The 15,753-nt window shown below is 42.5% G+C and overlaps 1 protein-coding gene across 2 annotated transcripts in view; it reads right to left on the bottom strand.

The window, feature by feature from the left end:
- OTOG (otogelin) overlaps positions 1-15,753 on the bottom strand; it is a 180,046-nt gene that overhangs the window by 147,196 nt on the left and 17,097 nt on the right. For both annotated transcript variants that reach the window (XM_077321603.1, XM_077321602.1), the window contains exons 9-15: positions 13,984-14,117; positions 10,182-10,288; positions 9,810-9,919; positions 9,186-9,311; positions 7,768-7,876; positions 6,532-6,578; positions 4,407-4,552 (exon numbers count right to left, since the gene is read on the bottom strand). In XM_077321603.1, coding sequence (XP_077177718.1) covers positions 4,407-4,552; positions 6,532-6,578; positions 7,768-7,876; positions 9,186-9,311; positions 9,810-9,919; positions 10,182-10,288; positions 13,984-14,117 — 779 coding nt within the window. The remainder of the gene's footprint in view (positions 1-4,406; positions 4,553-6,531; positions 6,579-7,767; positions 7,877-9,185; positions 9,312-9,809; positions 9,920-10,181; positions 10,289-13,983; positions 14,118-15,753) is intronic.

Consider the following 15,753-nt stretch of genomic DNA (forward strand, 5'->3'; position numbering starts at 1 on the left):
ATTTGTGAAGGAAAGGCCTTAGCCACTGAAACCACTTCACTGTCTTCCACAGAAACTGGGACAGTTGCCAGCTACTTATGCAAATATTGACCCCAGCAAGCAGGAAGAAGAATCATGAGGGGGGGAGGTGCAGGCGCTGGTGCGTAACTCACCGCACACACAGGCAGGCACATGCCTGTGTGTGTGTGCCAAGTTATGCACCGGTGCATCCCCTCCCCCCCCCACACACACACAGCCTGGCGCTAGCTGCGTCGACCTGGAAATTCAGACACCGATTTGGACACCGCCACACACAACCCTAGCAAGAGCTGAGTTCCATACCACCTCTCAGCTCCTGCTGCCGTGGTTGATCCTGTGTTAGCTCCTCTTGCAGCTTGGTTTAATAGATGGAACATCCAGTCTCATAATAGGAAAAGCCAGGACTACAATGATATAGCATATCATATCATATAACTTTCCATAATAGCAAATCATGTGTGGTTTGTGTTGCCATACATGACTTGATAACGTTGTTAATTTCAAGCCCCAATGCTATGACTAGATATACTCAGATAAACATGCCAGTTTAATTTTCAGTGTATCTAAAAGAAATATGAGGAAATGTCTTAAAACCGTGGAGCAGTATATGTAACTGTTAGCTAAATAATTATGAATATGTATTTTTCCAAGTATGTGTTTTTAAAACCCTACTTGCAGTAATTTTCTGTTCAAGTGAATTATCTCTTTCACAACACTGACCTAGCTATCAGCAACTGTTTTCTCTTGATCTGTGCCTCACTCAGTAGTCACTTAACAAAAATTCCTACAGTCATAACACTTTTCAACATAAGCAACTACATAATCTAATGATACTGTCACTTGAGCCTCAGACAAGGTTAAACTGTGCTGATCACTTGCCTGATTCAAAAAATGTTTGAACAAAATGACACATCATTCAAAAAGCACTTGTTACCTGATGATTATTTATGTCAACAATTTTAAGGCTCTAGATGACTGTACTCCCTCTTGATTCAAAGAGCCAGAATCTCTTTGGTTATTTTATTTGCATATATATGTTTGAATGTGATGGAACTGCATCATTTTAAAGGAATTTTAAAGATCTCTCCAACAGCCTCAGGTTTTTGAAATAAAGATTATGAAATGAAATACTTTGGTTTCATTTCAAATAGAAATAAAACAAATAAACTGACATCATTTCAAATAGAAAGAAAACTTTTTACCTGTTCTGAGAATTGTTATTTGCTTTCAGACATCCTCACTGAATGCACTGAACAAGCAAAAACCAGAATGATGAACCTGTTGTTGGTATGCATTTATATAAGACTAGCTGAAGAGTCCGTTGTAAAAAAAATACAATGGGTGCTACCCTTCCCCGGACAGGCCCACCAAGGTTTGGTGAGGCCATGGCAGGGTTGCTCACAGTGGAGGCGAGTGCTGGCAGGAGCTCCCTCCCTGCCCCCCCGACCCAGGGCAGCAGTCCCAGGCCCTCCCCACCAGCTCACGCTGGCTGGCTTACCTTTTGCAGTCAGTCCAGTAGATGGGGCTAGCATTTCTTCTATGTGTGGCCAGGAGTGGGACAACCTACCTGATTGGCCATTCATTGGACAGGTGGCCAATCAGGTAGGCAATGAGTCACAACTCCTCCCACGACCTCAGCCAGGCTTTATTTACATTACAGATAATAAAAGATGATAGATTAAAGATGCATGCATAATTAAATCCAAAGATACCCTCACATGAGCGAAAGGACCTTTCATTCATGCAAAGAGTAAGTAAAGGTAAAGGTATCCCCTGTGCAAGCACCGGGTCATGTCTGACCCTTGGGGTGACGCCCTCCAGTGTTTTCATGGCAGACTCAATAAGGGGTGGTTTGCCAGTGCCTTCCCCAGTCATTACCGTTTACCCACCAGCAAGCTGGGTACTCATTTTACCGACCTCGGAAGGATGGAAGGCTGAGTCAACCTTGAGCCGGCTGCTGGGATTGAACTCCCAGCCTCATGGGCAGACAGCTTCAGACAGCATATTGCTGCCTTACCACTCTGCGCCACAAGAGGCTCTTGCACCACAAGAGGCTCTGATGCAAAGAGTAGAGAATACCATTTGTACAAATTTCCTACTTAATCTGCTGTTAACCTGGAAAATCACCAAACTTGAGAAAGCAGCAGAAATCAGGAGGCAGAAAATATCCATTACATCAGTGGTCCGCAAGCTTTATTAGGCTGAGGACCGGTGGGGGGGGGTGATCCGGCTGCTGCGCATGCGCAAACACACAGCCGTGATCGCAAACGCGCATGCGTGGACCTGCTGCACATGCGCAAAAGCGCCACACATGCACGTTTGCAGCCACGCATGGCGGAAACACGCATGCACGGACCTGCCACACATGCACAAAAGTGCAACGCATACGCGTTTGCAGCAACTCATGGCGCAAACGTGCATGCACGGACCTGCCACGCATGTGCGTTTGCACTGGCGGCCGCGCTTCCCGCTCCCCCCCTCCCACAAAAAGAAGCTTGCCGGGCCGCAAGCCTGCGGCCTGGGAAGTTTCTCACTGCAGGGGGGGCAGGGAGAGGGAGCCGCAGCCCGGTGCCAGGGCCTTCGCGGCCTGGAACTGGGCTGCGGCCCGGTGGTTGGGTACCACCGCATTACATGACCAGAGATTCACTTTTGATTCTCTTGATCCAATCAAACGTATGACCAAAAAAAAATGGGAGGAAAGAGATGATAGCATGAAAAAAAGTTGGAGATAAGAAACCAATGCCATCTACACATCGTAACAAATGATGTAGTTGTTTTTTTTTCAATCTGATGAATTCATTTTAGGCAGTAAGCCAATAAACACTATCGACTATTATTAGTTGGGACCACACAACTGCACAAACTACAGAGACTTCCTTACCAGTCTCTATAAGATGCACAGGAAAATTCTATTTCAGATTACTATTGAGGATTCTGACACTATTTGGTTATGGATTACTGAACTCTGACAATGTATTTTGTATGGTTTTAATTTCTGAAGTTTTATAGCTATGATTTGAAAGCTGTCTTAGATCCTCCCTCCTATCCCCAGGAAGTGCCAGGAACACTTTGAATCAATAAAGTCACAGAAATCAGTTGCCATTCAATTCTGTCACCTGATACAACACATTTTTGGAAAGAGATAAATATTGTGCTTATCTAACAAGCCTGAGTTTAATGCTGCCATCAGTTCTTTGAACTCCCAGAAAAAGATAAAGCATCATCATTATTTTGAATATATGATGAGGAAAAGCTTCCAAGCTGGGATATATACATGGGAAAAGATTGATGTGGGGATGCAAATGCTTTTTATGCAGCAACTCTGTGAAGAGATCTCCAGTCTGAAGATCTACATATATCTATCTGTTGCTGTGTTTAAAGCCACAGCAATTTCCCTGAGTCAGACAAATGTCCATTTACCAACAGCAATTACCAACCAGGAGTTCCCTTCTCCCGCCAACCAACCAACTGCTCAAAAGGGTAAAAATGTGGCAATGTTTAAAATATAGTCATGAGTAAGGACAGATGCTATAGTCTATGTCTGCCATTCATATCTGATGAAGAGAGCTGATTCTTCAAAGCTCATACCCTGAAAATTTTGTTTGTCTCTAAAACATTTCTGGACTCTTATCTATGTGTTCTTTTTCAGTGTATTGGAAATGTATGCACAGCAATTTTTGGGCTATTAAGATTAAGAAATGGAAGATACATCCCCTAAAATCTCAGTCATTCATTGGTACAAATGCTGTTGTTGTTTTTATCACTTTGACCCATTATGCATGGGAGTTTTAGCGCACATTCGGGGTGGAATGGCGGCGACTAAAATCACGGATAACGCACGGAGCCGGCTACAACCGGCTGCAGATTCGGTGCATGCCGCCGAAAAAGCCGCGTCAGTGAAACGCGGAAGAAAGCGCAGCTTCCGGGTGAGCGGGGCGCAACCAGAAGCGGCGCCCGGATCGGCGCGTGCATAATCGGTTACTCTGGGTTTTGCCGCCGTCGCGCCCCGCCCCGTGTATAACCGGTATGCGTCGCGTCTTCCCCCTCCGCGTTTTCCATGTGACCCGAAATCGCCGTTTCGGCGGCCGTGCATAATGGGCCAATCATAAGAATTTAACTGCTCTAGATCAGTCATACATGAAGCTGCGTTGTACTGAATTATATAGCCCAATGCTGTCTTACAGGCAGTTGATCTCCAGCCAAACTATTTAAGATCAGTAATTTCTGGTGCTAAACATAGGACTGCCAAATGTGCTCTATTACTGAGCTATATTCCTTCCCCAAATTAAGAAAGTAATCACTGTCCATATACCCATTCTATATTGCACATAATATATCATAATATATCTTGATATCAAACAACCAACACAATTATTTTACAGGCTTACCTGTCCACAAGGAGCATTCTGCAGAGTAACAGCAAATTTACTAGAGATGAGGGGTTTTGCCAGAATATACTGGCAGGTAGCTTGGAATGTGTACTTGCGTCCATCAAATGTCATGAAGTGCATGTCTCCTGAGATCGAACATTCAGCTAACAACAACACAAGATAAAGTATTTAAATGCACTATAAGATTATGATGTGCAGACATGTAGAGTCCTGTTTAGGCTAATATTAATGTCCTAGTATTGATTTAAAAGCCTGAATTGACTACATTATTTTCTCAAATGGATGAAGTAATAACTAAAGGCGAAAAAAGTGAGGCTGAACCAGAGCAGAGTACCATCATCTCCTGTGATCTTTACACGATACTCCCTCTGATACAAACCAAAATACTATTTGCCTTTTTAGCCACTGCTGACTCATATTCAATGTATGGTCTACTAAGACTCCTAAATCCTTTTCGCACATACTACTGCCAAGACAAATCTCCCCCATCCTATATTGTTATCCATGGCTTTTCCTACCTAAATGAGAACTTTACATTTGTACCTATTGAATTTCATTTTATTCAGTTTAGACAAGTTCTCGAGCCTATCAAGTTCATCCTGTGTTCTGATTCTGTCTTCTGTTGTGTTTGCTACCCCTCCCAGTTTAGTATAGTCTGCAAATTTAATAAGTATCCCCTCTAATCCTTCATCCAAATACTTTATAAATATGTTAAACAACACAGGCCCCAGGACAGATCCCTGGGGCACTCCACTTGTCACTCTTCTCCAAGAGAATACTGAACCATTAACAAGTACCCTTGGGGTACTATCTGTCAACCAGTTATTGATCCAACTGACAGAATTAGGATCCATACCACATTTTACCAAAAACTTATCTCACCAACCTAAGGTCATTCTGTGAATTTAGGCAGATTATAAATGGATGTGCAGAAGGGATTGAGTTCGTGCTTGGCTCTTGTGGCCCTTTCTTGCATGCCCAGGAAAATGTCAATCGCTACTTTGGGACTGGGGGTGAATTTCTTCCAGGCCAGACTGGCCAGAGATTATGGGGGTTTTTTGGGGGGAGGCATCATCTGGACATGGAATTGGGGTCACTGAGGGTGGGCAGGTAGTTGTGCATTTCCTACATTCTACAGGAGGCTGGACTAGATTACCTTAGAGATACTACCCAACTATATGATTCTATGATTATACTAAGGATTTTTTAATCACTCAAAAAACTTTTTAAATGCTGAACACATGAGAGAAAAGTGCTCAGCAACTTCTGACAAAAGAAACAAATATGAACGAGGTAACCGCTGCACATCAAGCAGACTGCCTAACCACATGGGCAGTGGGAAAGTTTTACCAGACTGGAGCTAGAGCAAATAATATATTTTTACAGAATTGTAAGTGTTTGGAAAAGGCTTTTCAAGGATGGAAGAACTTGGTGGCTATCAACTCTAACTCTGTCTTCCTAACAACAACAAAATCAGAAGAGTCTAGAAATGGGACAGAGCTTAGGGATGCAGGGAGCTAAATGCTTCAAAACAAGAAGAAATCCTAAAAATATTTACTAAAAAATGAGTTCTATTGATATCAATGGAGGCTGTTCCCAAGTAAACATGCTTATAATTAGCATTTCAAAGTTGTCTGGCTGCCATCTATATCCCCAAATTTTAAAATAGAAAGTAACCAGTTGATCACTTTTCCATGGAGAATGCACAAAATATAAACGAGAATAATACAAATCTTAATACAAAATATTTATACGAAAACTTTAAAAAGCCAAGTCATAAAAAATCCCAGAAGTATATGTAATGTAGTCAAGTGTGCAAAAACAAACAAACAAAAAAAACTTGGTAAAAACAAACTAATAAGCAAAACCATTGTTGTAGATCTGCAGAACTTAGCATAAAGGTGTGATGCATTTATCTTTATTTTGTTATGCATCTATCTGTATTTTGTTATTGCATTTATGTAAAAATTTCTGACATCACTGTGCTTTTATAACTATAAAAGGACAGGCAGTAAAAATTAACAGGTTAAATTTAAAATAATGATAGAAACTGTCAATACATACTCATATTGCAACTCATAGTAATAAAATGCTTGTGTGAAATATCTGAATAAAGACATACCTGGACAAGTAAGATTTGTGCAGATCCACTTTCCTCCAACACATGTACTGAAATACAAATTTATGTCTGTTAACCTGAAGACACTGAAGAGAAATTCCTTATGTGACAATGGGAAATTGCAGGATAAAAAAAGAAAGCAGTGTCACTTGAGACTAAACCATGCAAGATCAGAGACTCTGAATACAGAGTTAATCAGATGGGGAAAACACAAGTTTCCTCAGGGGGGAAGTAATGGTATTTCAGGTCACAAGATCAACCAACGAAGAAAAGAGAATTCCCTTCTCTACATAGAATATGGTCCTGAGGTGAATCGGGCACCTTGCATGGCAGAACTGAGGGGAACCTACAGTTCATATTCTACTTTTATTCCGGGTAAGAACCCCAAACTCAACCTGTGAACATAAAAAATGAATCATTCTGGAGAAATGAATGGGTAATTCTACATTAATGAGAAAATGGTACACTGATTAAAAGGTGCATAACTGCAAACTTTTAAAAAGGGGAAGATACAAGTTTCATATAAACTGTACACCAAATTAGAAAACTAAAAATGAGTTAAATCCACCCTGTCAGTATGCAAAGACATGGTTATTTGAGAAGAATCAAAAATATCCTCTCTACTTCTGAAGCCTTTCAAGACTAAGTACATGGCCTGCTAGCAACAGACAGAGCCTCTTTTCAGCTAGATCAATATATTTTATAGAACAGAGCAGCAGTGTTATACTGAGAAGAATTTACTAGTTCTTGAGTCAGGCCCCAGAGACTTGCAATCTCTGATTATTAATGTAGATAATCACTTATGTCATACCACCCAGCCTTCCTCCATCCTACAGGGTCTTACTTTAGTGAAAGAGGTTCTTCCTCCTGAGGTAAGATCTTGGCACTGGAGGAAAACTAAGCTGAGTAAAGTGGTAGGATATGACCCATAGATTTCTACCTTCACAACTAACAACAACAACAGGTCTATATACCAAGATATGGAATTAGGCATGATTTTGGATGCAATCAGAATTTTAACTTTGTCCCCCAAAATCATTCTGTCTACTGTCAATGAGTATTATCACTCCAAATTCACAGGTAACAGGTCAGAAGTTTCAACAAGAGCAATATTGAGTGGAGATGCAAATGACAACTTATAAGAGTGCATGTTTAACAAAAATAAGCACTTCTGGTTTACATATTCTAACCTATGGAATGCATAAAATATTAAGGGAATAAATGTTAAAAATTACAAACCAATTGTTACATTCTTCATGAATCACAGAACCAGTTCTGTGAACAGTTCCATGGTAATCACAAGGGCATTCTGTGGGGTTTACACATAATCTGTTTTCATAAATAAGTCCTAGAATGAAACAATAAGAACAAAATTAAATAATAATTTTGAAATACAAGTCGACTTCAACATTTCATGCATCAACTAGATTATGTCTGGTTAACTTTAATTAATCCAATTATCTGGAACAATTGTAATCTGGATTCAATCTTTGTTTAAACTCTGAAACTGTGAAAGTCAAATGGACTGATAGCCTTAGCTTGTAAATAAGTATGACCCTGTTGCATTGATGCTGTGATCACTATTGAACTGGAAGCGAGAGATAAGCGCAAGGAGTATTTCCACTCCTACCTGCCAGGCAAGTTCTAAACGACAGCTCTGAGGCCTTGCAGCTCCACTTATGGGGTCACAGAAAGCTTCCCATTTATCTGCTACCGTGTTTCCCAGAAAATAAGACACTGTCTTACATTTATTTTTCCTCAAAAAGACATACTATGGCTTATTTTCAGGGGGTGTCTTATTGGTACTTAGTCAATGCCATCAACAAAGGTGGTTGTATGGGGTGAGAGAGACCCACAGACTGTTGCTGGTCAGTGCCGGGGAGGAGCAGCTTTACTGGTGTTTGTGGGAGGTGAGAGAGACTGGGGCAGCCAGTGCCATGGCGTGGAGGAGCGCGGGTATTGATGCTGGCAGCACACCAGCTGGCACCCGCAGGCAAGCACAGAGCTCTGCACCCATCTGCGGATGCGGGCTGGCACACTGGTGCTGGCTCTGCCCCTCTCCTTCATGCTCCAACGCTGGCATCAAAACAGCCACAACCCTACCACAGACAGTTGCTGGTTGGTGCTGGGGGAGAGAGACCCACAGTGCTGAGTAAAACAGCAGCCACAGCTTTACTTTTATGGCGTATATTGTGCAAACACTTAGAAATCCTGCTACAGCTTATGGGTATGTCTTATTTTTGGGGTATGGCTTATATTGCACAAATGCTTTGAAATCCTACTACGGCTTATTTTATGGGTATGTCTTATTTACAGGGAAACACAGTACTTCCTCTCAGATAGCTAAAACCAATGATGCCAGACAGGTATCAAATGACATAGGGTAATATAGTTTATTCCTAAATAATTACATAGCATGCAGACAAAAGGAGCAGATAGCTTCCCATACTTATACGGCTGCATTCCAAATATTATTTTCAGTTTAGATTATTTACGACAATTATGGAATGGGACATTTATTGATCAAAGCTTTGATTAGTTAATAGATACAGGCACATTCCTGGCATTATCCTTCTGCTTTCAGTTGTAAGCATACCATAATAACTTTCTGAAAGACGATACTTTATACCAAAATATTACTCGAAAAATTGTATTACCATCTGGGCAGAAGCATCCATCAACACATGGAAGTTCACTGCCAACACACTGAGTTTTTTGTTGACATGAAACAGGGCAGCAGTCAATACATTCATTGTACACAAGATGCTCCTCACATACAACAGCTGAAAAATACAACAGAAAAATTATATGTAATTATAAAGCTCCACTGGGGGGATTGGTTAGTTTATCCATCTGATGAAGTGAGTTCTAATAAACAAACAAACAGGCAAGGCAAGCCCAAATATTGGGGTACTGCAGACAGACAGGATGTGGATAACCAAGCTCCCCCCCCCCCCAGTAGTATTTTCATGCTGGGAGCAATAATCTGAACTGGTGGGACTCATCAGAGCTCTTTGAAAACCTGAGGTCACCTGGGCATTGGGTCTGGACTCTGCCTTCCTGACAAAGGTTTCTTCTTCTTTCTTTTCTTTTTTCTTTTGCCCCCACATTCTACTCCTACCCAGTTTTGCAAGCTGGGTCGCAAAACTGGGTAGAAGTAGAACATCAAGTTAAGGAAAAAAGAGGGGGAGGGGAGATAAATACAGATCAAGATTAAAAGACAGAAAAACTAATCAAAGACTTGGAGAGAAGGTAGTGTGCTGGAGCCCTACATTACATACCACATTGCTCAAAATGTGCCCGCCACTCATGAAGAGGTTTTCCTGCTTGAGCACAAGCCCTTGCATATTCTGTTAATGCTCGACACCATATTGCATTACCAACTGCTGACCTTAAAAAAACATAATTTTATTTTCCTAATTATCATGCAAGAACACACAAAAAGCTTCCTAAACATTATTTCATTGAGATGTTTGCCATTTCAGAGTCTCAGTAAAATTTTCAATCTGCTTCATTTTGTAATATAACAAATTGTTATAATTATAATTAATAAATGGATTTATCACGGCCACAACTGTGTGTAGAACTATATCAGACACATGCACCAGCTCTATGAATCCTAATTCTAAAATACTCAAAAAAAGGATACTTACATGCATAGGTCACTGGTACAACTGGCCATGAAAGGGTATGGACTCACAAATTCATGACACTGCTTGAAAGGAGGCCAGAGCAACACATTGCACAATGTGTAAGACCTCTAGATATACAGAGAATAAAGTTGTGTAAAGAAATCATCAGATTTTAATAATACCTAAATAATAACTAAACATGGTATTGAAACTAGATTTTCTGATAAAGTTAAATATTTGACTGTTTATTAGCAGTTGCTTGGAATTTTCATCCTTGATATGGTGTGAGGGATGTATTCTCAAGTTACATTTTATCTAGACTCTGCATTATTTACCTTATAGATTTTTAATTAATTATATCAATGTGAAAAGTATAACCAACTTTTGTATTCTTATTATGTAAATATAATGTAACTATAATGTGAACATATTTTGTGGATAAAGGTAAAGGTAAAGGTATCCCCTGTGCAAGCACCGGGTCATGTCTGACCCTTGGGGTGACGCCCTCTAGCGTTTTCATGGCAGACTCAATACGGGGTGGTTTACCAGTGCCTTCCCCAGTCATGACCGTTTACCCCCCAGCAAGCTGGGTACTCATTTTACCGACCTCGGAAGGATGGAAGGCTGAGTCAACCTTGAGCCGACTGCTGGGATTGAACTCCCAGCCTCACGGGCAAAGCTTTCAGACAGCTGCCTTACCACTCTGCGCCACAAGAGGCTCAATTTTGTGGATACAATTCTATATTTTCTCCAGAATACATTTTCTCTGCCCTGCACAGTAAAAATCAAGGAGCTTTGTCTGGACAGAGATTTTGGATGTGTGTATGCTTGTTTTTAATACAAAACTGAAAACTTTCTAATCAGATTTTTTCTGCGTTACCATCCAATGAAGAGAGAAACTCTTTCAGAGATATTAATAAAAGCTGAGAAGGAATAATTTAATTACATTTCAGTACTAGTTATGAAAGGAATCTTCCAGCTGCAGACTTTGAATGCTAAAACAGTAAACCCAGAAGAAGAATAAGTGATCAAGTAAAAGAAGGAATTAAAAATAACTCCAACCTGAAAACAAGTCTTTGAGGTAAAGAATAAGAACTGCATCTTAAATAAATAGTAGGTAACTATAAACAGTAGATAAACTATTCTTATTTGGTATAGTCGGGGTAAAGAATAAAGAATTGTATCCTTAAATAATAAAGAAGAACACTTGAGCAGAATCTGATCTCAGCCTTACAAGTTACCTAGGCAGTATGGCTGCTATCTCCTTTAAGACTGCCCAATATCAATCTGAGCATCTCCCAAAAGGCTTGCTCAAACAGAATACTAGCAATCAATGCCACCCAGTGGCTCAGTTGAGATGAAATGAAAACAAACATGATTTATTTTGACTGTGGTTGGCTTGTGAAACCAGGGTGTAGTCAGCACAGGATTTTTTACCGACTGCCAGTTCAAATATATCCCTGCTGTCTACACTGAATTTGATTTCCACTTTGATTTGTGGCACTTTAAATTTTCCCTCTGCAACATGCATGATTGATCAGGAGTGACCCTCTCTTTCCCCCGCGATATCCAGAAGTGGATATAGCCCTAGATATTTCAAAAATCGACATCAGTAAATGTGCAGATCTCTGCTTTTTGAAAATTAACTTCCTGCCTCGTGCCTACAACAATGTAGCAAAGCAATCTTTCCTGATTGGCCAGGATTTCATTTCAAAGACTTCCTGGTTCCTGGTTGCAAGCCGTGTCTTAAAGTGACTGCGCTCCAGAAGCCCTAACTTTTCTTAGCAGAGATTTGCCTCTTGGATTTATTCCTCCTCCTCTGTTGTCGCCAATCCTCTCCCCTCCCCTTCAAGAAAAGAAAGAGACTCCTGCTGCACTTGGCTCCCCTCTGTGCTCTGAGCTTTCCCACTTTCTGTTTCAATGGGAGGGGGATAGAGGAAGACCTGAGTTCAAATCAATCTGAATTCAGCAGGATCCACAACGGAAAAAACAAAGTAAGTGCAGAATCAGCTCAGGATTCAAATCACAGACATACACTTAAAATCTGATGAAACTCACAAATGCTAGTTTCACTGCCTTCACTTTGTACTCTGAGGGATATTACCAAGAGAGTCAGGATTACGCCAGGATGTCTGCATTCAGATATCACATGAAATCATAGTTAAGACTAAATGTAGTTATTCACCCAATTCTAATAGTCAAGAAGCCTGCATTCAGATAGCCATACTAAATATAAGCTTAATTAAACCATGGATTTGCGGGATGTCTGATGATGGTTTACTGGAATTCCTTAACTACAGTTTTCTGTCAATTAACTGCTGTGCAATGGGGCTTATTCTGTTCCATTTACACAAGGCAGAAAGGCATGTAATAAATATTAAAATATTAAAATATTAAAATATTAAAATATTAAAATATTAAAATATTAAAATATTAAAATATTAAAATATTAAAATATTAAAATATTAAAATATTAAAATATTAAAATATTAAAATATTAAAATATTAAAATATTTTAAATACTAAAATATTAAAATATTTATCAGGTGCCTTTCTACCTTGTGTAAATGGAACAATTATTATTATTAAAAATCAAAAACACAATTTAAAATCTAGAACTATAGCTTTTTTGGGTCCATCAATTAGGACTGCCAATATCTTTAACCGATCCTGAGGTATTAAGTAAAAGGGTAAGGCCACCTGGGGAGGAGTTAGGGCGGGCCCTGTCCAGGATAAAAACTCAGAGGGCCCAATTAGGAGCCGCAAAGCGGCTCCTGATTGGGCCCTCCGAGTGTCCATCCTGGGCCAAGCAGCCAATGGGGAGGCACGCCTTCCTATTGGCCCCTCACCAGGACAGACCAAAATTCCATTCACCCAGCCCAGTCTGGCTGCCAGTCTGCTCCTGACCACCGCAGAGAGAGGAGGTCAGCAGGGCTGCCAAGGGGGATAGGAACACAGACTGTGCCAGCCCTTTTTGCCCCAAGGCTGTCCTAACTGTCATGTCCAACTGTAAATTGCCTCAGAACCCTGACAGAGCTGACAGGAGGCTGCAGAGTGCTCCCCCCCCCTTCAGGCCTGCTGCGAAGGAACCTCTGACAGGCCCTGACTGAGGGGAGGAAGGCCTTTCCAAGAGTAATGCAGGGGAGCCTGAGGGCCTTCCTTTTGAGGGGGGGGGGAATTTCCCCTTCTGCCAAACAGTTGGCTGACAGGGAGGCCACAGAAAAGCCCCTTTCCACTTAAAATACTGCTCTGGCCAGGGGTTAGACACAGTCAAGCCATGTGTCTTTCTTCTTTGCAACTCTCTGCAGGTTTGAGGCCACTGCATAGCGTTATTCTGCAGAGGAAACTGTTTTTTTTGTCTCCTGTTTCATCTGCACAACAAATGAAGGCCTCAACATTCAACCCCATGTGCAGTACGCCTCAACATTCAACCCCATGCCCTTACAGACTGGACAACTCCTCCCCTTCCTCTTCCCACTGCCAAGCTCTAGCGCCCGTTGTATTCTTGGAGACAACGGGCTTTGCCCCTAGTATTGTAGTATAACGTAGTATAAACTACATTAATCAAATGCAATAATAAATAACATTGTTTTCAGATGCCTTTTAAAGTTTGAAAATGATAGGGAAGATGCACCTCTTTGAAGAGGTTATTATATTGTTATGAGGTAGCCAATGAAAGGCCCTCTCACATGGGTCCACAAAATGACTTTTGATTGGTGGAACAACTTGGGTATGCAAGGGGACTATACTATATCCCCACTCTTAGTATCATCATCACTTGATTATAATCAAGTTAATTTTCCTCATTATTTCTCATTCATACCTGTAAAAATGCTCGAGTTTGAGTCAAACATGGTGGCTCATAGTTAAAAGAGGTAGCCCAGGAGAGAATATTCTCCTGGGGAGGATTTTCTCTCCAGCTTTCTACAAACTCCTCAATGTCTTCTGTAAGCATTCCTAGGGAACAGGACACGAATACATAAATACAGGAACTTCAAAAACTATTTACCAAAGCAAATTCTTTAACCAGAACAAACACACATACACACACACAGTATGCCAACAGTACGGCAGGGAACAAGTTTGAAGAAACCACCAATGTTGTCTTTCAGATAAATGCAATCAGAAATACCAATGATTTGCTGCTCATGTACAGCTTAAAGAGTAAAACAGTTATTTGAATAGAAAAATGGTCCTTCAAAGCTACACATCTTTCACTTCATAGTTTTGTATAAATGTACTGCTTACAACAATAAGCAATCTTCCGAAGCTCCTGTACCTGTGTACACTGTTACCATTGTTACAATTGTCAGTTAATAATATTAATGTTATGGTTATCTATATGTTATGGATTGTTTCTTGTATTGTTTTCTACGTTTTATGTAAACCACCCTGAGCCTCCGAAGAGAGCGATATATAAATATCTTTAACCGCTCCTGCGGAGCGGATAAAATAAAACAGTAAGGGCTGTGTGGGCAGAGAAAGGGCAGGGCCTGTCCGTGATAAAAACTCGGAGGGAGGTTTCGTGGCTCCTGATTGGCTCCTCCGAGTGCCACTCAGGGGCCAAGTGGCAGCGCGCCTCCCAATTGGCCACTTTGCCCGCCCTGGACTGGCTGCGCAGATGGTTCGCCACAGGGAAAGGAGCAGGGCCGCCACATTGAAGACACAGCTGCCCTGCTCCTTTCCTACCAGCAAACCATGGACCTTGCTTGGGGAGGGAGAGGCCAGGCAAGGAGCCTTCCTGAGCCTCCCTGCCAGCTTCCCTCCCAGGCCACGCTTGCCACCCTGCTGGCCACTACTGTGGCGAGCCACCTGCCTGGAGACACCAGGCCGTGGCACCGCCGCCCACAGTGGGGAACCTTGCACCCCTCGCCAGCCACCAATGTGACCTGACACCACTGCGACAGACAAGGTAAGCCCCCCCGCCATGCCACCCACCCAACACCCACCGTCCATGCTCTGGAGCCCCCCACCCAACTCGCCCCCACCACCGGCGCCACTCGCTGTAGGTTTCCCCCCTCCAAACAACCTGCCCATCCCCGTCTCCCCCCACCCAAACGCTTGAGACTCGCCCCCGCTCCCCTCGACTACCCACCCACCCGTTGTCATCTTCCCCGCCACCCCTTACGCCACCCCCATGATCCATGCACCCACCCATCCCAGTCTTACGCCCCCACCCTGCCAACACTCACTCCACCCTCTCCCCCACACCCTGACGCGAACCCACCGCCTCACTCACCAACCTTCCGACCCTCCAGCAGGCCTCAGGAACAGCCTCGCCCCGTCGCACATGCTGCGGCGCTGCCCCTGGGGCTGGCTCGAGGTTCCTCCGTGCTTCCCGACCCAACCCCGGCCATCCTTTCGCCGCTCCCGCCCACCCTTTGTGCCGCCCCTACTTACCCTTCCCTGCGTCGCGCATGCCTGGTTAAGATCACCCACGGCTGCCCCATCAACCAGCCGTAGCCGAGACACTACGCATGCAAAGAGTTCCGCGCATGCCTGGTTGCCATCGCCATCGCTCCCCCCCCCGCGCCACCCCCCAGCCGTACCCACGCCGCTGGTCACCACCCAGCACACTTTGCCCACACCTCCC

The sequence above is a fragment of the Paroedura picta genome, chromosome 2 (assembly GCF_049243985.1).
Source record: "Paroedura picta isolate Pp20150507F chromosome 2, Ppicta_v3.0, whole genome shotgun sequence".
Classification (NCBI taxonomy): domain Eukaryota; kingdom Metazoa; phylum Chordata; class Lepidosauria; order Squamata; family Gekkonidae; genus Paroedura; species Paroedura picta.